At 42.1% G+C, this 25,519-nt stretch overlaps 2 protein-coding genes and 1 non-coding gene across 4 annotated transcripts in view; 2 read left to right on the top strand and 1 right to left on the bottom strand.

Annotated features, from left to right (window-relative positions):
* mao (monoamine oxidase) overlaps window positions 1-9,354 on the top strand; it is a 60,688-nt gene extending 51,334 nt beyond the window's left edge. For both annotated transcript variants that reach the window (XM_076746934.1, XM_076746935.1), the window contains 8 exons: window positions 534-693; window positions 801-897; window positions 2,141-2,194; window positions 2,287-2,344; window positions 2,438-2,535; window positions 4,060-4,171; window positions 7,002-7,064; window positions 7,152-9,354. In XM_076746934.1, coding sequence (XP_076603049.1) covers window positions 534-693; window positions 801-897; window positions 2,141-2,194; window positions 2,287-2,344; window positions 2,438-2,535; window positions 4,060-4,171; window positions 7,002-7,064; window positions 7,152-7,307 — 798 coding nt within the window. In that variant the 3' untranslated portion in view covers window positions 7,308-9,354. The remainder of the gene's footprint in view (window positions 1-533; window positions 694-800; window positions 898-2,140; window positions 2,195-2,286; window positions 2,345-2,437; window positions 2,536-4,059; window positions 4,172-7,001; window positions 7,065-7,151) is intronic.
* A 4,488-nt stretch (window positions 9,355-13,842) lies between these two features.
* On the top strand, window positions 13,843-14,006 carry LOC143331126 (U1 spliceosomal RNA). Its single transcript, XR_013078081.1, has one exon. It is a non-coding gene; the product is annotated as a U1 spliceosomal RNA (small nuclear RNA).
* An 8,446-nt stretch (window positions 14,007-22,452) lies between these two features.
* Window positions 22,453-24,337, bottom strand: LOC143330853 (acetylcholinesterase collagenic tail peptide-like). Its single transcript, XM_076747611.1, has 4 exons — window positions 24,316-24,337; window positions 24,053-24,150; window positions 23,444-23,563; window positions 22,453-22,640 (listed from the first exon to the last, which is right to left on the bottom strand). The coding sequence occupies exons 1-4, from the start codon at window positions 24,335-24,337 to the stop codon at window positions 22,626-22,628; spliced, it is 255 nt and encodes an 84-aa protein (XP_076603726.1). The 3' UTR covers window positions 22,453-22,625.
* Between the last annotated feature and the right edge of the window lie 1,182 nt (window positions 24,338-25,519).

The following is a 25,519-nucleotide window of genomic DNA, read 5'->3' as shown; positions in this document are numbered from 1 at the left end:
CACTATCTACTTATGTCATAAATCATAATGATAATATCAACATCAGTTCTGAAAGTCATTTGTCTGCAGAATGAATTTTGATACTCTTCCTGATAATACTCATGTACTTTTACTTAAGTAGATTTTTGAATGCAAGACTTCTACATGTAACAGGATATTTTTACATTGTTGTATTGATACTTTTACTGAAGCAAACCATCTGAGTACTTCTTCTAGCACTGCAACCACATTTGTTATTATTGTTACATTATTAGCAAAATGTAAAAACAGAAAGAAAAAAACAATGCAGTATTTGTACACTGTGTAATTTAGCCTTTATCAAACATGTCCTTAGGGATAAGAAATAGATGCTAAACAATAGAACTCTTCTACCAACAGTCTCAATCATAAAATGCAGAAGACAGTGTTGTTCTTTGCTACCATCTACTGGTTTCTTAGCAACCTGCTGCCATGTGCTATGTCATGCTGCTCATACCTGTCTCGCATCTGTCCTGTCCCTTTTGTGTTTGCTTTTTTATGTGTCTTTGTCTTAGGCCAAATATGTGATTGTGGCCACCCCCCCTGGTCTGAATCTGAAGATGCACTTCAAGCCTGAGCTTCCACCACTGAGGAACCAGCTGATCCATCGTGTCCCCATGGGCTCTGTCATCAAGTGCATGGTCTATTACAAAGAAAACTTCTGGAGGAAAAAGGGTATGCAGGATGTGGAAAGTGGAGTGAGGGGATGCTGCAGTATATGTCTTCATTTTATCTTTACACTCCTTCTTTTTACACTTGTGCTGGTTGGTGTGCGTCACCAGGTTACTGTGGCAGTATGGTGATTGAAGAGGAGGGTTCCCCCATTGGCCTGACACTGGATGACACAAAGCCTGATGGGACTGTACCTGCCATTATGGGGTGAATACTGAACTCCAGCCAGTTCTCAGCAAAATTACAAAGGACACAAAGGAATTTAAAGGATAGAGATATTCTGGTCATGTAGAAGTGTGTGGACAGTTGCACATTACACACCTGTGATTGTCATTCCAAAACCATGGGCATTAAAGTATAAGTCTGGTATTATTTCATATTTTTTTGTTGTCAACAAATCCCATGAAAAGACCAAAACCGTGTGTTCATCTTTTAAAGTTATCTGTGGCTCTCAGCCCCATGCCCATTGCTTCCAACTGATGAAGCAAATCTTTAAAAATGAGTAAAAATCGTAATTTCATTTAAAAGGTAATTTCTGTAAACAGTTAGGCACTGTAGTATTTAACAAACATGACTAAAACAGGAGAAAATGGTGCATTTGTTGGGGAGTGTTTTCAGTAGGGGATTCATAGACATTTGGTTGAAGGTGGTGAATATTTACAATAGCAGGACAGTGTATGTGGGATTGACTAAAATTAGCTATAATAATGAAGGAACATGTCACCCCCTGTAACAGTATGGCTTGGTAATCTGTTTTTAATCATTTTTGTTCAGCAATGGAGCTATATGGCACAGAGGAATAGGACATTTGTTAGTATAATCAGATCAATTTTGTTTGGGTCATTTCATGGGATTTGATGGTAAAAGGACATATTCTGCTGTAACAACAAACACTCTTGTTGCCTCAAAGTTGGCAGCACCCTATTGTTTAAAATATCATTGTATGGCGTAGCATTAATATTTCCTTTCATTTTATTTCATTTATTTTATGTGTTTCAAGACCATGACCACATGGTATAGAGCAGAAAAAGAACAAAAAATAATAGCAAACAACAAATGTTGCTTGGACAAAGTAAGACTACTCTTCAAAAAGGAACAAAGTTTACAAAAAACTTAAATTACCAAAATTTATTTAAACATAGAGGGGTAGATTAAGTAATTAGTAGGCAAATATGTTCCTCTATAATTCATTATGGTTGCAAGCATATTTAAACAAAATCTGATTCTCATGTAACAAACGATTGTCACTACAAACACTGCAGATACTCTGGTGTCTATCCAGGCCTTTATATTTTCCAATGACCTTAGGAACCAAAAAAAACAGACTTAAAGTCCACAGAGAAGTCTGGCCCTGTAGTGTACACAATATGCAATTGGAACTGCTTGTTAACTAGTGCAGTGAAATATTTTGTAGTCATTGGATAACATTTCTCTCTTCCCCCTCCTCCAGATTCATCCTTGCCCGCAATTGCAGAAAGCTGTCAGCGCTGACTAAAGAGGAGAGGTTGGTGCACGGTGGAGACAATATGTTAAATGAATACACTCTCACAAGTTGCAAGATCGGTTTAATCCAAACTGCTGTCTTATTGTGTTTAGGTTGAAGAGGATCTGTGAGATCTACTCCAGAGTGCTGGGCTCAGACGAGGCCCTCCATGTGAGTTTAGATACAGACTAACACATAGTCGCACTGCTACAGTGGAATTTCATCACTTGTTAAGCCATTCATGTGTTCACTTGTGTCTGTCAGCCGGTGCACTATGAGGAGAAGAACTGGTGTGAAGAGGAGTACTCTGGGGGCTGCTACACAGCCTATTTCCCCCCAGGAATCCTTACCCAGTTTGGCAAGTAAGTCACAAGTTACACACACATTTTAAAATGCATTATTTGAGTCCACCAATTACAATTACATTACAGTTGTCTACAGGGCCCAAATGTACGTATTTACAGTGGATCTCTACATTATTTGACACTCCAGAGTAAAGAGAACACTGCTCCACCAGGCTATCTGTTTCATCTGATGTGGAATAAAATTTAACCAGCTGTCAAGTGCTCTTTTGATGAGCCTGCCAATCATAACTAACCGTTAAGTTCAGGGATTGTTTAAGGTCAGTTGTATTGTAGTGGACCTCTACTGTGAAAGCAATTATGACAGACACACACACACACACACACACACACACACACACACACACACACACACACACAGCCACACTGGAGATTTACCCTAACCTTAACCCATGTCTTCACCCTAAAATTTAATGATTTATATTTTGGGCATGTGTACTTTGGCTCCATAGGGAAGGTGAGACTCCCATAATTTGACTGTGTCTCCACAATGTCAGTAACATACACACACACACACACACACAAATGAAGTTGCTCATGGCAAATATTGTGTCCTGATGCTCAAGAAGTCTAAATTCATGGTGGTATTTGCTCGATTTTTGTTCTTGTTTGTGTTGACAACCCCATTTATTTAGCTGTGCAATGAAAACTTGTATATCAGAGTTTGCTTATTTTCATGTTTTCAGATGAACCAAAAGAAAGCATTATTCAATCCAATCTTTTTGTCCTTGTTGAGCTGCATGTCTTTTTTCCTATGCAAGTACATTGAATGCAATGTTTAGGTAGAGTCAGTTTACTTGTATGTGCACACAGACTTAGCCAATAAAGCCAATTCTAATTCTGACAGATCCTGTGTGACTGGGTTTATGGCAAACATCCATAATACTACAGACTAATGGCTGTATATTTAATTAAAGGCCACCTTTAAACTTTAGATGTTATGTTTTACCAGAGGTTACAGGACCCAAAATACCAGCCTCAAACAGAGGAGACAGGAGGCAGATGAAAGTTAATTCAATTTAACAAAGTTAACAATTTAATCAGTGTTAAGTGATTATGTAAGCGACGAGTCCAGACGACGAGTCCAACATTGCTGAGTCTGAGACAGACAGGACATGGACAACAACGGCTGAGGAATAGGCACCTGAGCACAAAAGCAGGTCAGGAAGGCAGGTAGCAGACAAGGCAAAAATACTGACAAGGGTACTTCACTGGCTTGGTTGTTACCATGCAGCAAGGCAGACAATTCAACATATACTGGTGGAAACCCTGGTGCTGAAAAACTGTGTAGGCTGAGTCTTGATTGCTTGATTGAGCACAGCTGCGCTCAGGAGGAGAGGAGGCTGGGCCCAACCTGTCGGCCATCCCCTGCAGTGACAGACTCTGACATGACAGACGGGAGACAAATGGAGTGGAAAACATAGGAGCACAAAAGGGGAAAAAGGAGAGGAGACTGCAGATTTCCACATTAGAAATCAACTGAAATTCTACAACCTCTCATGTTCTGTCTTTTCCTGTCCCTAGGGTGCTGAGGGAACCAGTTGGCAGGTTGTACTTTGCCGGCACGGAGACGGCCACAGAATGGAGTGGCTACATGGAGGGGGCAGTACAGGCTGGAGAGAGAGCGGCCAGAGAGGTCAGAACACAGCCAACCTCATTCATTTAAAATAAAATCTCCTCAGGTGAAAAATTATGTTTAAGTGTAAATACTATACTGAATTGGCACAACGTTTTACAAACTGTAAGTTCTGAAGTACACCATTGAAAATCATTTCAATGGTGTTCATTCATAAGCATTCATAACACAATACAATTATATTACATCACCGTGTTGGAAATATACTTAAATATACTTAAAATTAAGTGAAATTAAAGTACACTTTAATGATGCACACTGACAGTGTATTACAAAAGACTTGAAAATAAGTATAGCAACTCCCAAACTAAGCTCCTGTGGGGGGGGCACAGTGTGGGATTAGGAAAAAAAACACCTCGGCACATAAGCAACATAATAAGACATTACAACAAAAACTCAAGGACTTGCACATGTGGGAGGGGTGGGGGGAGTTGGGGAGGGTGGGTGTCGCAGCACAGACACTGGGGGCGCGTGCACACAGCCACATTTGAGTGCCTCGCAACTGCGACAAGGCGTTAGGGTTAGGGTTAGGGGGTGGTGGGGGAGGAGACAGGGCCGGAGCATCTTATCTGCATAACATCCGGGAGAGTGGAGAGATACCGACCTTGGGAATGCCGGCTATCTCAGGGAGCCAATGAAGATAACAATTGTTTTGGGTCAGGCCGACACAGCAAATTTTCCGTCTGCCTTTGAATCTCTCTGAGTCTCCCAGTGTCTTTGTTCAAATATATCCAAATTCGATGGCCAGTTTCACTCGAGTCGAGCTGACAGCTTCTCCAAGTTGGCATCCATCCTGCGAAAGAGTTCAGGAATCGCATCCAGTCTGCGATTTTGATCAAGAATTGCATCCAGCTTGCGACCGAGCTCACATATCACTTGAGTCTGAGTGTTTACAACCCTGCTCATTCCCTCAATCAAGACAGGCAACTTCTTGATTGCCAAAAGTGCTGCCAGCATCTTCTTTGCGATAGATCAGAAAGCTGCTAACTCCAGACAGCAGAAAGCCTGTTATCATAAATCCAATTACGAAGACGTCTTCAACATCCTTAACGGAAAGGATCGACAGGCATGTTATTACTATTAAAAGTATTTGTAATGTATTACATTAAAGTACACTTAAAGTAAACTTAAGTACAGTTTATAACACACTAAATAATAATAATAATAATACAAATAAATAATAATAATAATAATACAATACACATTTTATAAATACTTTATACTAGTATTCATTTTTAATACATTTAAGCACAAGTAAAAGGGTAATGACTAACCCTAACCCTACCCCTATACTTAAATTATATTTCTAATACACTAAAGCAGTGGTTCTCAACTGGTCTGGCTTCGGGACCCACCATCACCTCTTAATGACAAGACACGACACAAGCCACCACACCAATAGACAGCACTCTGCTGCATAAAAATATCCCCTTCAAAATAAAAGCACATAATTTTTTTTAATTCTTATTTTTAATTTTTTTTTTTTTTTTTTTGCCCTGGCAAAGGCCTGTGACCAGTGGTGTGGTGGTGCCTGAAGAAGTAGGTATACTCGTAAGCGACGCATCCAGCCCTGTGTCATTAACACTGACATGTAAAACTACTTTTGCGTATTTAGTCCACCCAAAAATTTGCAAAAGTAGTTAATGATGGGAATTCTGACCGACACATCACTACCAGTTGTATTTGCGCATTGTCACTTAACTTCTGCTGCTTGACTTCAGGGAGTAACGATCATTATGAAATTAACATTAGCCACAGAAGGACAGAGCAGCAGCAAGAGATCCATGAGTGGGAGCAGGAGCTGACCTGTTGTTAGCTGAGTTGCCACCGATGTAATGTTAGCATCACCATCAGTAGCTGAGCTGCTGGCTAATAGCTGAAAGCAGATTGTTGCTAGAGTTGTTCGCTTCTTGTTTCCTTCATTTCCTTCTTTCAGTCATTAATTTAATTATTGACTTTGTTATCTAAAAGGACAAGCAGATAGACCACAGGCAGCATTTATTTTCCTTGGATGGCATTGGCAACGTATGACCCGCCCCACTCTGCCTCTGATTGACCTATCCTGTTATTCTTACCCAACCAACCAACGAAGACAACAATGACGAGTAGCCAATCAGAGGCAGAGTAAGGTGGGTCATGTCATGCACTATACCACTGCTCATGACCCTGAAAACGGGTCAGTCGCGACCCACCAGTTGAGAATCACTGCTCTAGACCAGCGGTTCTCGAGTGGTCTGGCTTCGGGACCCACATCACTCCTTAATGACAAGCTGCGACAAAAATCCCCTTCAAAATAAAAGCACATGATTTTTTTTCTTAACATTTTTTATTTATTTTTTGCCCAGGCAAAGGCCTGCGTCCCACTTTTGGGTCACGACCCACCAGTTGAAAATCACTGCACTAAAATATATTATGTCTTGACCTGGGTGGAATGTTTTGTTGTGATGTTTGGTGCAGCAATTCCCTTAATCAAAGACAATATACCTCTGTGGTTTTTTCAGTAACTTAGATTAATGTTTTGAATTTAATAATACAATGTCATTTAATATGTCCATTCAGTATTAATAACACTGTCTGTACAGGTAGCATTGCTGTAGTTTAGGCCAGGCACAGAGGCCATTTTGGTCCTTAGTGTTCCTCCCCAGCCTTCTCCAGCATTAGCAATACATGTGGTTTCATGTGGTTTGTGAGCTAAGGGTCTGCAGATTTGCTCCAGGGAAACACATTAGCATGGTTACACTGCCAAACGAGAATGCATATCATGTTGAAAAAAATGGTTTGAATCTTGATGTGAGTGCACTGAGTGAACAACCAATGTGTTCTGTTGCAGGTCATGTGTGCTTTGGGTAAAATCCACCAGAGTCAGATATGGCAGGCAGAGCCTGAGTGTGTGGTGAGGGAGATCTTTCTGAATATGTTTTAAATAATTTAAACTCAACACAAATAAATGTAACTGAAACCCATCTCATCTCATCCTCAGGATATCCCAGCACTCCCATTTGTCACCACCTTCTGGGAGAGGAATATGCCTTCAGTCGGTGGTCTCCTCAGGTTCGTGGGAGTCTCAACCATCCTGTCTGTTGCCACTGCAGCCGGCCTGATGGCCTACAAGAAGGGTCTCCTTCCCCGGAGTTAAACTGCCCACACATGTCATCTCACTCCTCTGCATCTAAAGGGGGCACATCTCAATACACACTGTACTGTTATTCTTGTAGTGCACTACTTTGTGGCCCAAACCACAATGTAATGAACTCTATAGGGTATAGAATGTTTTTGAGAAGCACCCTGCTGTAAGACAGTCACCATCACGCAGTGCACTGTCTGTTCACAACAGGAAGAGAGAGTGAAACAAGTGATGGCCTGATAAAAAGTTTAGAGATCCTAGTTTAAGAGGAGTAAAGAGGACCTAGCGTCAGTTTAAATCTACAATAAATCTGAGATTCAGATTGTGAAACCAATGAAGGAAAAAAGAGAAGAACAGAATCAATTCTTAAAAGGAAAAATTAGAAATCTATCGCTATTGATATTCCATACATGCCACATTCTTGATTACATCTGAGTTAATGCTTTTGTGTGTATGAGCTTTGTTTGTTTACATGCGCACACGCTTTGGTGAGCATGCATTTGTGAGAGTGAGTTTGTCATTTGCATGTTTATGTGTGTGCGAAGTTGTACTTGCTATCAAAAGGACCAGAACAAGACGCAGTGAGGACATTTTTGGAAAGTGAGGACATTTCCTCACAGCTTCAAGGGGCTGTTTGAGGGTTCAGACTTGGTTTTAAGGGTGAGGTTAGAATTAGGTGTAGGTAAGGGTCAGGGTAAGGCATTTAGTTGTGAGTACAAGTATGTGTGTGTGTGTGTGTGTGTGTGTGTGTGTGTGTGTGTGTGTGTGTCTCTGTCTGTCTGTCTGTCTGTCTGTCTGTCTGTCTGTCTGTCTGTCTGTCTGTCTAATTACCTCTGCTGATTTTAGGTGCTGATTTATTCTGGTTCAGCAGCTGTAGCTGTTGAGATCCAGAGAACAAAAGAAGAGAACAGAGTTGTGCCATTGCCCACAAAATCACAGAGGAGGTTTAAGGACAAGGCTTGTGAAGTTGTTTTTCTTATTGTCAACAACTCTGCTCATTCTAAGATGTATTCAGACTGAACGCAAAGCACAATTTTTGTGCATTTTGTGTTTATTCACCCCCAGCAGCAAAGTAATAGGTAAGTGTCACTTAGGCTGTATTAATGCATTTATTTGTATTCATGAGCTTTTTTGAAAGCCCACTACCTGGTCTCAGACCTCAGCAGGAACTCCAGCTCTCCTTTTTTCTCTGCACAGTTATGAAGTGGAGTCATACAGCCTCAGGATCAGTTCAAATCTCTTGCTCAAGTTGAAACAGTTTCAACTTCGTGATTTCATTTGTAAAACCAAGAATCGTATTTTGACTCAAAGGACTTTATAATTTGTCCAACACAGAGAACCTTGTAGTTTAAATTGATCCCTCAATGCCATGCTTATACCAGATATTGCCATTATTAGCACACTTAATTCACTGTTGAAAGTCCCAAACAATCATACTGTTTACTACTGTTGGAGCAGGAATACCATTTGCTAAAAATGACAGTGCCCAGCTGTTTTAGGAATTTACTTGGTCTGGCTTAAATCTTAGAAAAAACATACTAAAGATTTGTTTTATATTGGTTTACAGTACATGGGATTTGTTGACAGTGCGAAAAAGAACAAGAAAATGCATCAGGAGCCTTTCCTTATTTAATTACTTGTATTTGGGGTAATGTATTGCTACTACACTGTTGTATGGTAATCTTTTAGTAAATGTAATGGAAGCATTCGAATGTATTTTCTTTAGACTAGTTAACACAAACTATTTGTTGCTTTATTATGATCAGATTTTTGACATATTTTCACTTTTACTCTTAATCTTAATTTAGATGAACACAAGGGTTAGTACTGTAGCTAACCAAAAACACATTCTAAATTTGAAAACAAATAACAAAGCTGATATGTGTATTATTATTGGAAGCCATTTTACAGTCATCCACTATGGAAATATGTCACCAGCCTGCAGTTCCTATGAGAAGGCCTCCGACAATAGACTGTTAGATTCAACTGACTTACATTATTGCACTTATCAGATGCTTATTGTACTATTTACTTATATTGTATTATTTACTTAATCTATTGAGTTTGAATCACACAAGATGCATCTTGTGTTTTATAGGAAAAGTGTTGTTAAAGATTTTGTTAAGGAAAAAAGAAAATGGCCTCTTCTGAAAATGGATTAAGAAACAAAACAAAACACATGAATAAATGAAGGCTCATTCCCAGAAAGATTATACAGACATTTGGAGAAACATCAGTTTCACAATTAAAAGCTCATCAGACAGCTTGCAGTAAATACTAATTTGTTGGCCACAATGCAAGCACTTCAACAGCAATCTATGATGAGTTATGCTTCTATGTTTGCAGTCATTTGCCAGAGTAGGAGTCGTGTTTGTTTCATAACACAAGGGAAATCTGATTATGGAGGTAGATGTTGAAAACCAATCAACACATGACTGAATCTGAAAGAGTTCTTCTCTTAGTGCATCTGTTTTGAAGAGCATTGTACTGTGTGCGCAACTCTGTATGCCCACTGATAGAATCAAGCTGTTCTTCTCCCAAAGAGTGGTGTGTGTGTGTTTGTGAGTGTAGTTGTCTGTTGTGCCTTAATGGAAGTTGTAATGTTTTTGTCATTTCTCTCAAGTGCCTGTTTGACTCTGAAACTCTGTCCTTACTCAGCTCCCCTCCTCCCTGCACTGGAGGTGAGATGTCAGATGGACCATGTCATTGGTTTAATGTGTCATCAGTAACCATCAATATGCAGGGACCAGCAAAACAATTCCATGTCCCTCTTAGCATGTCTAAAACCTTTTATATGTAAACATTGTCTGTATTACCTGAGTTATAAATGCAGTACAAACTGGACTCAGGTAAAGCTGGGTGTATAAACGTAGTATCAGCTGTGAAAAGAAGCGCTCAGAGTGTTGGGTTGATCAAACTGCTCATTTCCAGTGAAACCAAGTCAGTGTGTGTTTTGTATTGTGATTTCAGTGCTTCACTATCTGTCTCCCCTTGTTGTGGTGCCCTCATGTCTCTCTAGTTGCTTAGCTTCACTGTGTGTGCACTGACCTTTGACCCTCCAAGCCCTGACTCACTTGACCTACCCCCTTTTCACCCCAGCATATGTACTGGTTTTGCACTCACCCAGGCTGCTCTCGAAGTAATGGTTGGATAATGACGTCACTCACATTTTTACCCATCTCTAAAAGTGTCAATATGTCTGACTTTAGTGAACAAGCACAGCCAGCGCACTCTGTCCATCCTTCCAAGCTGCACTACTAGCACCATCAACAGACATAATGGATGGTTATTTATTATCTGATCCATTTTCATTGTTTTCTGGAGACCTTTGACTGTTCCTCCATCCCTCTTGTCCTCCTGTGCATTTGACCCTCCTTAATTATTTGTGTGACCAATGTTTTGATGTCTTTGATTCCTCAAACAAAGCTAGTGATATTTAAAAGACAAAATGTGAAATAAATCTTTTACTCGTCTTAAAATGTCCCTATGTATCATTTTGTACATTCTTTACTATGTCTCCTTAAAGCAGTGGTTCCCACCCAAGGAGTGCTTGTACCTCAGGTGGTACTACAGCAGTTGTCAGGGGATATGTGAAAAGATTGTGGAGAAGTTAAGCTTAACTACAAAAATATAAAATATGACAAGGCAAAAAAACACGTCTACATGTTTGTATTTAGGAGGAAGATAAATGCATAAATAAAATTACAAATGGTTGTGGGGCAGCTTTTAAATATTTTTACTGTCAAAATGACCACAAACTTTCCAGCAACAATGAGCCTTATCTTAAGTAACTGTGGTGAAGTAAATGTACTAACTAGCTGTAGAGTGATGTCAGACTAAAGGCCTTTGGAAACCAGTATCGTGTTTTGAGCATTAAGAAATGTGCTTGGCAGTGTTACATCATTTATTCGTATGAGGATGGTGCACACAGAAAATGTTAGTTGTGAGTCACAAGTGAGATTTTATTATATATGTATGTGATTGATGTGAAGTCTACAGTCATGCTAGCAGTCATGAGTCTGTGCTTAGGCACAGCCTGCTTTGAGTTAAATGCTAGGATCAGCATGCTAACATGTTCACAGAGATGATGTTAAGCAGGCAGAATGTTTATCTTGATAACCATCGTAGTTTAGTGTGTTAACATAATAACATTTACTAATTAGAACAAAACAAAGTGCAGTGGAGGCTGATGATGAGAATGCCATGAGTTTTGCAGGTATGCAGTCATGCAATCAAGGAATCACCAAAGTTATCACAATTCATGTGAAGAGGGGCATAACTGTCAGAATCAAATTTCATGGTAATCCATCCAATAGTTGTTAAGACATTATATTCAACACCACATATGGTACCTCATGGTGTTGTTAGAGGAAGACAAAAGTCAAAAGTCAAGGGATCTTCAGACTGAGTAGGATTCATTCTCTGGAGACCATGATTGTCTGTAGGCCTACATTGCTGAGATATATCGGTCTTGACCAGGGTATGGGACAGACCAACTGACATTGCCATCCTTTGAGCCATGCTGCTAGTGTGTCTGAAAATATAGGTCTTGGTGACTGTATCATTAATAGCCTGTATAATCAATGTTATGTCACTTGCAATGCAGCGAACAAAGTGCTGGTAGCCAATAAATTTCCAGAAGTGGGTCATAGTGGAAAGATGCAGCCAAAGCCCTCCAAGCTCACTGAGACCGTTCCATTTGCACACAGTGTGTGTGTGCATGTGTGACCCCCAAGGAGCTAAGGGTCAGCTGTACAGGGATGATGGCCACACAATGGTAAGAATGAGTTAAGTTCTTTAAAAAACCAAAGCCAAACCAGCGGGAGGGTAAGAGAAAGAGTAAACCAGTTTGAAGCTTACAATACCACTTCTGCATGTCTGCATGTGCGGTGGCTGTGGCTCAGGAGGTAGAGCAGTCGTCCAGGAGGTCAGCGGTTCGATCCCTGGCCTCAGCAGTCCACATGCCGAAGTATCCTTGGGCAAGATACTGAACCCCAAAAACTGCCCCTGATGCTGTGCCATTGGTGTGGGAATTCATATGTATGTTGCTTCTGATAAAAGCATCTGCCAAGTGACTAATTGTAATTGTAACTGTAGAAGTGTCAAATTCCTCATACAGAATATATAGTAGACTAACTCTTGAATCTCATTTACCCAGATAGTCTGCTCTTTGATTCAAAACTGTATAGTGTATATCTTTCAGACCAGTCTAGTCTCCTGTGTGTGTGTGTGTGTGTGTGTGTGTGTGTGTGTGTGTGTGTGTGTGTGTGTGTGTGGTTTCATGCCAGAATTTCTGATAAGACATCACCCTTTTCATCTCTTTTTTTTAATCCAATCACCCCTTTGAGCTCCTTCCATTCACATAAATTCAAGAATTGTTAAATCAATATAAATCATGACTGGATGCCAATATAAGGATGTTAGTAATGAGATAATGTGCTCCTACTGTTTTTTTCTGACCTACGACAGTTGACAAGTGATTATGAAGTGCCCTTTGAATCAAAGATTTTCACCTGCAGTTATGTCATGGCCACTAGAGGGCAGGTGACAACTGTCAAAGCAATGTAATGAAATATTGTTTTCCACACGTATTTGTTGCTAAAATTGCTGTAAGAATTGTTTATATGCACACAAACACGTATGACGGGTGTGCGAAGACTTTGCTGGTTGACACATGGCACTTATGTTGCTCTCATCACCCGTCTGAGCTGAGATAACCAGAGGCTTGGACAATCCCAGAATGATAGACCAGGCTTAGTCAGAGCAACCACTTTCCAATAACACGGTACAAGGCTCTGACAGCATATGATTCCCAATCTGTGCAAAGATTGTGCAACTACAGAACATGAGCAGCTGCACTGGCAGTTGCTTGATGGTGCTTGGGTTGCTGTTTTTCTACATATCACGTAAGTGTCAAAACATCTGCATATGCATGCATGTGAACATGCAAGAACCAGCACACGTGTACAAACATGCTCCCCCACACTTTTAAGCACACTGTCCTCTCTTTATTAGACTACATCACTGCTCCTGGCCCACCTGCACTTGACTGTGATATGAAATCTGGAAATGTCAATTTGCCTCCCAATCTGTCAGACTATGGATTGGATTCATATGGCAGTGTTGTGAGGCTCAGGGACATGGAGCCGTGGCTTAGGCAACTGCTAATTGCCATCCACCCACAACCATACCTCCACAAGTTCCTTCAACAGTGAAATTGTCTGCAATCTGTCATGAAATGTTCCACTCCCAATCCCAGTGTTAGATTGTTTTCTCATCTGCAGGTGTCTGGGTTGCGTAGAATTTCTCCCCTTGTTGTTGAGGTGAATTGCAGTGACAAAGTTCACTAAAAATAACAGTTTCTGATAAATAAATAAATACATAAATAAGTCTTTGTTTCTTTGTTTCTTGTGGTTACAATGCATGAATGAAGGTCTGGAATTTACCATGGTTCAAATAACATTAAGGTTATTTGAACATCATCATCTTCTATGAACTGTGAGTCCACTGTCATAGGCAGTATATTGCGGTAATACAGTCATTGTTTCTTCTTACCTGGCAGGGGAGATACCATGATCAAGAAGGTGGTTCATCCAGGGCGAGGTTTAGCCATTGCACTTCAGTTGTGCTGACCCCTGCGAATTCCCCAAATGTGGGAATCTCGACGGCATAATTTCTGGTAGTGGGGGACTGCGTTCATGCTCTCCTCTGATATTAGGTGGCATGGTGGAACAGTGACAACACTGTCGCCTCACAGCTAGAAGGTCCCGGGTTCGATTCCCAAGGCGCTGTGGGCACCGGGGCCGTGTCCTCCACCATGCCTTCGGTGCCTGCTGCTCGAGGAAAACTGGCCTTTCTGTGTGGAGTTTGCATGTTCTCCCCGTGTTCACCTGGGGTATCCTCCGTAAAAAAAAAAAAAACCCACTAAAAACATGTAAGAAGATCCCCACCTGACCAATGGTGACCAGAAGGAACTGGGTCCCCGGGCGCCACTGTCAGCTGGCAGCCCACCGCTCCTGGTCTGCGTCAGAGGAAGGACTTGCCAGGATGGGTTAAATGCGGAGAAAGAATTTCACTAAGCATGGTGCGTGCAGTTTCCCCTTGTAACTCTGCATGTTGTGTAGTGACAATAAAGGGATGTCTTCTTCTTCTGGTTTAGGCTACTGACTGCCACATGGGAGGGCGGGGTTCGAATCCCACTTAGGACAATATATCCAGGTGAGTCCTTAGGCAAAACCCTTTGCAGTTAGATGCCTACACCTCGGATGAGAGCCATACTGGCTCGGATGCCCGGTCGCCCGGTCCAACAAGGTGACCTCCATGGAAAAGGAGACTGGAGAGCAAGATCATGGCAACAAGGAGGGAGGTTAGCTTGCTAACTGAACTACAGAAAGGTGTAAAGATCAAGAAGGAAGTGCCAAGGAGATACAACAAGCTGTCCATAGACGAAGCTCTGGAGATTGCCAAGCAGATTCTCACAGCTCTGGCTACCCACCTTAAGAGATCCAGCAGAGAAGCCGAGACCAGGAGAATAAATAGACTGTTCTCCAACAACCAAGCTAAGGTCTACTCTCAATGGCAGGGTAGTAAGAAGACCTAAATAGACCCACCAAAGTCTGAAACTGAGCTCTACTGGAAGAGTATCTGGGAGAAGGAGGCATCGCATAACACCAATGCCCGGTGGTTGCTCAAATTGTAAGCATACCTCAGTAGCCTCCCAGAACAGGAACCAGTAGAAATTACCACTGCAGACATCCAAGAAAGAGTGTCTAAGATGAAGAGCTGGACAGCACCTGGGACTGACATGATCCACGCCTACTGGCTCAAAAAGCTAACCGTACTCCATAAACGACTGGCAGCACAGATGAGAGAGGCTGACCCAAGGCCGTACAATCCTCATCATGAAGGATCCACAGAAGGGCCCGGTACCATCCAACTACCAGCCTATAACCTACCTGAGTACAACATAGACGCTCCTGTCAGGCATCATAGCGGCTAAGATGAGTATGCACGCGGATCAGTACATGAGCATAGCACGGAAAGGAATTGGCAACAACACCAGATGAGCCAAACACCAACTACTGGTTGACAGGGCAGTCACCCAGGACTGTAAGATCAGAAATACCAACCTGTGCACTGCCTGGATTGACTACAAGAAGGCCTATGACTTGATGCCACACACATGGATACTGGAGAGCCTAGACCTGTATAAGATTGACAGGACACTTAGAGCCTTCATCAAGAACTCGATGGGGTTGTGGAAGACAACTCTGGAAGCCAACCCACTGAGGAAGTGAGCATCAAATGTGGTATATACCAAGGAGATGCACTGCCCCCCCTGCTGTTCTGCATAGGCCTAAGCCCCCTCAGCCAGAACATCACCAAGAGTGGCTTTGGATACAGATTCCAAAGTGGGACTACAATCAGCCACCTCCTCTACATGGATGAAATCAAGCTGTATGCCAAGAGTGAGCGAGGCATTGACTCCCTCACTCACCTCACCAGGATATACAGCAATGACATCGGGATGTCATTCGGACTGGATAAGTGTGGACGGATGGTGTGCAGAAGAGGGAAGATGATTGCCACTGGAGGGGTTGAAATAGCTGAAGGCAACATAGCAGATGTTCAGGACAGCTACAAATACCTAGGGATCCCACAGGCAAATGGCAATCATGAGGAGGCAACACGGAGATCAGCCACAGCCAAATACCTTCAGAGGGTGAGGCAGGTCCTGAAGAGTTAGCTGAATGGCAAGAACAAGATCCAGGCAATAAACACCTACGCCCTGCCAGTAATCAGATACCCTGCTGGTATAATATCCTGGCCACTGGAAGAAATGGAAGCCACTGATATCAAGAAAAGGAAGCTCCTTACGATGCATGGAGGGTTTCACCCTAAGTCCAGCGTCCTGAGGCTATACACTAAGCGGAAGACAGGAGGCCGCAGACTATTGAGTGTCAGAGCCACTACCCAGGAGGAAACAAGAAGCCTCTGGGAGTACATCAGTAAGATGGCCCCCAACGATGACCTGCTGAGTGAATGCCTCAGGCAGCAGAAGCCCAGTAAGGAGGAGCCAGAAGGGTTGGCATGGACAGACAAGCCCCTGCATGGCATGTACCATTGACAGCTTGAGGAAGTGGCTGACCTAGCGAAAACATAACAGTGGCTAGAAAAGGCTGGACTGAAAGACAGCACAGAGGCACTGATCATGGCTGCACAAGAGCAAGCCTTGAACACAAGGTCAATAGAGGCTGGGATCTACCACAGCAGACAAGACCCCAGGTGCAGGCTGTGCAAAGATGCCCCTGAGACAATCCAGCACATAACAGCAGGGTGTAAGATGCTGGTAGGGAAGGCATACATGGAGCGTCACAACCAGGTGGCTAGCATCGTACACAGGACCATCTGTACCGAGTATGGGCTGGAGGTCCCAGTATTAAGCTGGAAGACGCCTCCAAAGGTGATCCTGAACGACCAAGCAAAGATCCTGTGGGACTTGCAGTTCCAGACAGACAAACTGGTGATGGTAGACAAAGAACAGAAGACAGTCATAGTGGTGGATGTAGCGATCCCAAGTGACAGTAACACCAGGAAGAAAGAGCACGAAGCTGGAGAAATACCAGGGTCTCAAGGAGGAGTTGGAGAAGATGTGAGGCATAAAGGCAAAAGTGGTCCCAGTAGTGATCAGGGCACTCAGAGTGGTAACCCCCAAGCTGGGAGAATGGCTCCAGCAGATACAAGGAAGAACATCTGAGGTCTCTGTCCAGAAGAGCACACTCCTGGGAACCACCAAGAACCTGCGCAGAACCCTCAAGCTCTCAAGCCTCTCGTAGAGGACCCGAGCTTGAAGGAGGCACAATACCACCCCAGGCGGGATGAGAAGGGGATTCGAATATATATATATATATATGTGTGTGTGTGTGTGTGTGTATATATATATATATATATATATATATATATAAACATAATAATTTAGCAATGTTTCTGAACATACTTAAAAGACTAGTTTGGTTTTTTTTTGCTTTCTTGCTGAATGTTAGGTGCAGGTCCCCCTGCATGGTGTATGTTGATGTTGAGGTATGTTGCACCTAAAGGACATCCATACAAGGATCTGGGCAGGAGTAACCCAACAGCAGAAAGAGAAAAGGCTTCCTCTCATGGCAGTTGGGAGAGTAATCAAATCAAATTACACAAGGCTGAGTTTTCATTCTGACCCTGGCCATGTGCCAGTCTCTCTAGCCCTGCAGTCCTCTCCATCACAGCTCTAAAGTGATAAGTAACTGGGGTAAATAGTATATCCACCCTGGGCTGCAGTGGGAAAGAGGAGTGAAGGAGAGATGAGGGAGGCTTTCTGAGTCTTAATCCCTCAAGTGAAATGACTGCAGTACGTCAAGCCCTGGAACCCGAAAGTCTTTTTCAACTCACACTCATTCTCATTTTCTCTTCCTATACAACAAAGACTCTCCTCTCTTGTCTCCTGTAGTAGTAAAAGTAAAAGAAGAGAAAATGAACAATCAAGTGTAGCATTCAAGGGAATCACCTGCCACTGTCATATTCCCAAATGGTTAAAATGTGTTCCATCTCTATGCATAATGCTTTCGAGGGTAGAAATAGCTAATCACAACTCATTCTAAATTGGTCTCCACAAATAGCAACCTGGCCTAATCATATTGCAAAGCTAACCATGTAGAGAACATTTTAATAGTTTATTATGCAGATTTGCTGTCAATAAACTGAAATATCTCAAAGAGGTTGTAGTTGTATTGAGCACGTATGTAAGTACACATTGTAAGTATTTCATGTAGTCTAAGTGAGTGGGAGAATGGGAAGGGCTGACATTATGGGTCAAACTTTGCCCAAAAGAAAAGCATCCAGAAGAATCAATTCTGATCACAGTGTCATCTCTGTCAAGTTTCTGTATTATTTTTGCACATTTCATGTCTTGTCTTTCTTGTTTTAATTTGATATCACTAACCGGGTGTCTCTGTTTTAGGTTCACTTCCTGCATGCCCTTTCTCCTGTCTCGTCACACCTGCTCCCTGATTGTTCTCTGCATCTGTTTCCCATTTCCCCTCATTACCTCTTGTATTTTACCCTGTGTGTCTCACAGTCTCGTTCCCAGTTCGTTGTACTTCATGGTCCTCGTCCCAGCATCTTGTATTCATATCATTGTTTTGTTTATGACCTCGTTTTTTGTCTTCGACCTTGCCTTTTGCCTCTCATCTCTGGATACCTCTGCTTGTCTGACTGATCACCTGTGTACCGAACCTGGCTTGGTAATAAACCTGCCTTTTTGCCTGAACCGAATCTGTGTCGTGCAATTGTGTCCACCTATTCTGTGTTCTGGGGAGTTTATGACACACAGTTGTGAGTGAGAGAGAGTGAGACAGACAGAGAGAGACAGAAATGCAATCACAGTAACAGCGACAGTGGATGTCAGGCAGGCCATGGCAGGAGACGTAGCTGTAATCCACAATCCAGAGTCAGCCACTATCCATGGGAACCTGTGAGACGACAAAGCAGAGACTCCGGTGAAGAAGCTAAGCTAGTAACACGCTGTGGAAGGACATGAAAGCGTGCAGATGGAGAGGGAGAGAAGAAAAGAGGAGCTCGGTGTATCTTTGGAGGTCCCCCGACAGTCTAATGTTATAGCAGCATAACTAGGGGCTGGTCCAGGACAAGCCTGAGCCAGCCCCAACTATAAGCTTTATCTTATTTCTTAGCACACATGAGGAAGAGATTGGCACAATAGTCATGGCATACTCACACCCGTTCTCACGACCACATCACCTCCGTCCTCCAGAACCTCCACTGGCTCCCCATCCCTCACCACATTTAATATAAACTGCTCCTCCTCACCAAATCCCTTCACAACCTCGCCCCCTCCGACCTCACTGACCTGCTCCACCCATACAATCCCCCCAGTGACCTCCGCTCAGCAGATTTCAACCCTCTTTCTACCCCTGTCAGGGCCAAGCACCGGAGCTGGGGGGACAGAGCCTTCTCAGTTGCTAATCCAGTTTCAAACACAGACGCTCTACAGAGACTGCGTGTTATGGTTGTGAGACAAAAGAAGGCCAGGACCCAGAATGCAGAGACGTGTGAACAGATTTAACGACAAAATCAAAGTAACAAACAATACAACAAAAAACTCCACAAGGGGAAAAAACACTAGAGCAGCTGAAAAAAACAAGAGGAATACAAAATCATCACGGAGGGGAAAAGTACCAAGCAAAGTAACAACAAAAAATCACCTCAGAGGGGGATAACACTACTAGAGAAAAGTAACAACAGAAAATCGCCTTCAAGGGAGGACACTAGAAAATACAAAAAAAAGCCAGATAACACAAAGGCCGTATAGGCTTGAATGCGTGGCAGGAGACAAGGGATCAAAGCGTAGCGCGACACAAGGAGCCTGAACGAAGGAATCATCAGGCACAGAAGTGAGTGAGGAGCCGGCTTAAGAAGCCACACGCTGATGAGGGCTGATGCGACTCAGGTGTGTCTCAGCGGCGCAGCCAGAGGAACTCAGCCCTGCCCCCTGCCGCACTCTAGAGTGTGAGAGGGAGAGGAGGAGGGAGGAAGGCACAGGCAGAACAACAAACCAAACAAACAACCACAAAAAAAAAAACACAGGCATAACACTGCGCTTTTATCTGTAGTGGAAACACTACAATCAGCTAGGGCTACTGGTCAATCCTGTGTTCTACTATTGCTCGATCGGCTGCCTTTGACACGGTTAACCACCAAATCCTCCTCTCCACACTCACTGAGCTTGGCTTCTCCAGATCTGCTCTCTCCGCTGGTTTGAGTCCTACCTCTCAGGAAGATCCTTTGCAGTTTCTTGGAGTCTAAATCCCACTGCTTGTCCACAGGGGTACCTCAAGGGTCAGTGCTTGGACCCCTTCTCTTCTCAACATACACCACCACACTTGGTGCAGTCATCCGCTCACATGGCTAGTTTTATTTTAGCGTTATACTTTGAGATGTTCTCTTGCACCAAAACCACGGGGATCTGAAGGTTAGGACTGACACTCCTAATTCGGATGGTTACTTTTAGAGCTAACATTTAGTTCTTTTGAAGCGAAATCACATTGACTTGATTTGTCAATCCCCAGCTCAGTTCTCAGGTCAGTCCAAGAAAGAAATCCAGTTTAATATGAATGATACATTAAAAAACACACTGCACCATTAGCCCTTTTAGCCTTTAATATGTTGTATTTATCTGTTTTTCTGAACAAAAAAAATAAAAAATTAATGTGGATATTAATGCAATTATTGAATTCTTTAGTATTTGCAATATTTCAATCAAAATGTATCTCTGGCGTAAAACACTTCACTCCACCTCACACAGCACTGAATGACAGTACTGACTTTTGACTTCTCTGATATTTATTTCTTCAACTTTTTCAACTTTTCTACTTACAATTAATAGTTCTAAGTATAACACTACTGTACCAACAGATACATTTTTTTCTTTCCCCTGTTTTTTAACTGCAGTCATATGCTCTTCCTGCCTAGAAACACTAGCTTGTGTCACATGCTATTTTACAATCAGGGCTCACAGACTTTGTTTACAGATTGGATTTGCTATATGGACATTTCCTCTGTGGGACAAAGAACTTGTCAGACACTATCTGAAATTAGAGCTGATACTGGGCTATTTAGGCCAAACTGTGCTAAATGTAGAACATTGTTAAAGGAAACATGTTTAATGTGTCCACATCAAGGCCCCAATGCATTCTGAGAAGATCACCACCTGACCAATGGTGACAAAGGAAACTGGGTCCCCGGGCACCGGTTGGATGGCAGCCCACCGCTCCTGGTTGCATGTATGTTGTGTGACAATAAAGGGGATTGTCCCTCTGATTCTTCTTCTTCTTCATTTTGACAGTTGCAGAAGTGTGGCATTTGAACATGTTTTCCCAGAGACAAGGTCTGGAAGCAGACTACAACAGAACAGAATCTCCAGAACATGACCATTAAAAGTTCCTCCCAACTGTCCAACAGAGCCAATGGAATGCCTGTGTCACCTGTCCATGTGTCTCGAAGCAGCTGTTAATAAGGTTGTTGGAGTGAAATTCTGAAGTATTGCTTTCACAGATGAAAATCAACACTATATATTATAGACTGTCTTACTGGTGTGAATCAACACCTGTTAACCTGCATTCATGCTAATCAATAAACCATCGTAAACATTTGGTTGAAGTTACAGCTGGTGCTATGGTTCATTCTCTAATCTAACATATCCTCCATCGCCTGTCCAGCAGAGGCAATGTTCGATAGGAATCTCCTTTGAGATGACTGGTAAGCCATCAGTTCATCAGTATGCATGATGCACACAGCATCTTATATGTGAGTCAGTCACACAATGCTTGTCAAGAACCCTGGTGTTTTTCAAATAAGTGCGTTGTGTGTTTCCATACTGAGACTGCTCAGCTGATGTTAATGACAAACCACAGACATGGGCAAACAGCAGACTTGGGTTCTGAACTGGCAGGCTGTTTGTCATGGTGCTTAAGTTATATAAAAAAGCTGTCTATCTTTGTTTGAAGTGTAAAATGCAGCACTGTGCTGACTAACTTAATAGTGAAATATTCTGATCCTTTGGCCCTGCATTCTGCCACAAACTACAACCTGATTCCTTATTGCATATGCACAGATGAAACTGATACATTTTCTCATCTGCATACTCATACTGCATATTATTGTCTCAGTGTTGCACTCTGACGATGACCATAAAATTGAATCTAATCTAATCTAAGACCAAGCAAGAATGTTGTATGGGTGTATAGTAATTACCAAACTGAGTACTCCAATTAGTCTGTAGATCACTGAGCACTAAAGATGGAGGTTGAATAATGGAGAACCCAAGAAGTACAACTTCAAAGTGACTGTCTGATATTAATGTAAGAGACAGTAATCTGATTTTTATTTATCTTTCTGTCCTAGATTGATGGAATAAAACTATTCACAAGAGGAAAACATTCCAATGAAAGTTACAGCTAAGGTTCATTTGAGTGAATGGAAACACTTTGGGTGAGGATTGTTTAAATATAATAACAATGCACATACATGTGTCTATCCTATTAGAAGAATGCTGAATTTAAGACTCACTGAAATATGTAATTACAATGAAGTCACAATAAATCTTAGAGGAGCTGTACAAAGGCCAACCTTTATTTAACATGGGAAGATTTGTTTGGCATCAACAAATAATCTAATCACACTCATGAAGAGCAGCTGGCCACTTATCACCTCAAGTGGAGCAGTTGGGGTTTAAGGTCTTGTTCACGGGGACTTCAGCTTGTGTTGAATGGAGTGGGGTCAGTGTTTGGGGTCCTTCTGGTCCAAACAGGAAGCAGCATGAAAACAGAAAGAGATACAAATTCTGAGGATAAAGAAAACATTGCAGTTAAAATCTGTCTTTCAGTCTCATTCTACACTGTCCACTCCACCGTCAGTGGTGTATTACTGTGAAGAGTTAACCGTATGAAGGGCTACTAAAAGTAACTGTTGGAGAATTTTCACTTATGGATTGAACTTTACTACTGTGAAATGGAAGCGCACATGCAGGAGAATGAAGGTAACATCTGTCTTGTTCTCTGTCTCTGACAGCATCAAATATTACTTTGGTAACATGCATAACCTTTGTTAGATTTCTGTTACAATAGCTTTGGTATGTCTGTATTGTAATTTTTAAAATTTGATGGAAATTTGTATAAATTCAGCAAAAATTAAAAATATATCTTAATCCTTTCACTCAGTTTCAGCAATCTAAAAACAGTCCTCTCTGTCCTGCTGTTATTACAAACTCACATAGACTCACTGTATCACTCACATTACTTCAAACCCATGGTGGTCTAAAGCCTATGGGAAATGTTGATTAATTAGATTGTATCATTCAGTGCCAGTAACTCATCTGAACTCTGGTGTATCATAACAATTTGTTTCTGCTTCGCACTCACTGTTTTTGTGTATCATCAAGAGAGAAACACTGTCATCATTGAATCAGAATGTCTTTTCCACCAGCCCTTACTGATAAGGCATCAATTAAATATACAGTATGTTTGTGTATATACACGGATATTTTGTTGTTTTTTGTGATGATTCCATCCTGGTGTATCATGCTCCGTCACGGTTACCAGTACGTTGATCCACTGAGATCCAGCATAGATGTACAGAGCTTTCCTGTCTGTCCGCAGCACCATCACGTTCTCCCCACGCAGCCTCCTCATCTGTTTCTCTCCATCTGCAATAAAGATCTGGAGGGAGACAGATATAAGCCTGTCTTATACACTGAACATCTAAAAGTGTTTGTTCTCATTCTTAAGTGGCCAACGAGCATTGTTAGATGTGAAGCATGTCATGGAAGTGGTCTCTAAGTCAGACTCATATTTAGCAGTCTGCAGATTCTTCACAAGGAGGAGCCGTTCAGTTTACAGCAACTGAGCCACCTGCTGCCAATGTGTGTCAAAGCTGCAGTTTTTTTTTCTTTTTGTCACCATTGCTTTGTGCATGTGTGTTTCTTTTTCTTTTACACTTGTATATACTGTTAATTAGAATGAAATAAAATTGTGGCTTGTGGCTGTAAAACATGCACTGCTTGGTTATTTGTAGAATTTATCATTTTAAACAGTTGGACTGATCAAGTGAGTTTAAGCGGTAATTAGAGCACAACATTCACAATAATGACGACTTGATCAGTGAAAATTATGAAGTGTGTTTCAATCAGCGCTGTGAGTGACACTGACCGTCTTGACTCTGTCTGAGGTTTGAACCTGTGAGCAGTTGCATTTGGCTGAAGGACCTCGATTTCCTTCGTCTCCCTGCAGGCCAGGTAGGATGTACACTACAACACAAGGTCAACAGAGCTGATCAGTACACCAGTATGACAACACTTTTTAAAAGTTAACCAGGAAAGTGGAGGGATTATTCCCCCTGAACTGCTGGTTTGGTCTCTGGCTTTCAGTGTAAAACATGATGTCCATGATTCCAACATCTGACCAAACCTTACCTGCACCATGATTAAGAGTCATTTTGACAGAGCACAGCTCTAATTTGTTTGTGTATGATATTGATGTTGGACCAGTGATTCTAACTTATTGGTCTTGGTGCATGCAGCGGGACATGGAAGTGGTCCAGGTAGTGTGAATTTACAGTCTTCCAGTTAGGGGTTAGGAGTTAGCCATGACAAAGACTGTGGTGAATACCCCACTTTACACATAGAAGTAGAATCGTATTTGTTACTACCTTTCATCATGCGAAGTTGCTCGGTAATCTATAACCTTCCTACTGTCACGCACCTTGTCCAGTAAGTCCAGGCTCTCCAGTCAGACCAGGCAGTCCTGCAGGACCAGGATGACCCAGCTTTCCTGTAGGTCCACGAGATCCCTTCAACCCCTGCACACAGTAGCCAAGTAGATATTACTCCTATTTGCATTTGAATCTGCAAGTTCGTGATGTGGGGACTCCTGTCTCAACCGCGGCCAGAAAATGGTCCATTATAAAGTTATAATGGATAATGTGTTAGCAAACATTTGGAAGCAGACACAATCAACTCATTAACGTGCAGTTGACCATAACCACCCTTTCTCAATCTAAATATTTGTATGTAACGGTATAGGCATACATCATTTTGCAAGTCTTGAGATGTCAGTGTCAGACTGGCAGGGTTGTTTTGCATTTTTCTCCTCTTTCCTTCCAGTAATGATGCTTAGATTGCTAACCTGATGATAGTATTGATCGATCAGTGATTAAATTGTCAATTCCTTGCCGGAAACAATTGTTCATGTCAGTCATCTATACATATACTATATGTATGCATCCACTGTGTATGCCTACCATGGTTCCTCTGCCTCCAGGCTCTCCTCTTGTCCCTAGCTCACCCCTCAGCCCTGCATCACCCCATGGACCTGAAGCACCCTGCAGCAGCACAGCACAGAATACCATGCTTTTACAGCTTTAGTTACATTCATAATGCCTTTTATTTTGAAACTGATGTTAATTATGTCAGCCAGTCTTCTACCTTCTCTCCTGATGCTCCAGTGATACCAAGCTTGCCCTAACAAGACACACAGATTAGTACAAACATTTCATTAATTCATATAATGATGTCACAATTCTGTAAACAGCAAATGAAAGAAAGGAATTTTTTCCTCACATTTTCTCCACTGGGTCCTCTTCTTCCTTGCATGCCTTTATTGCCCTAACGCAAAGAC

This window comes from Chaetodon auriga, chromosome 13, assembly GCF_051107435.1.
Source record: "Chaetodon auriga isolate fChaAug3 chromosome 13, fChaAug3.hap1, whole genome shotgun sequence".
Lineage (NCBI taxonomy): Eukaryota > Metazoa > Chordata > Actinopteri > Chaetodontiformes > Chaetodontidae > Chaetodon > Chaetodon auriga.
The sequence above is the reverse complement of the archived record's forward strand: the minus strand, read 5'-3'. Positions and strand labels throughout refer to the sequence as shown.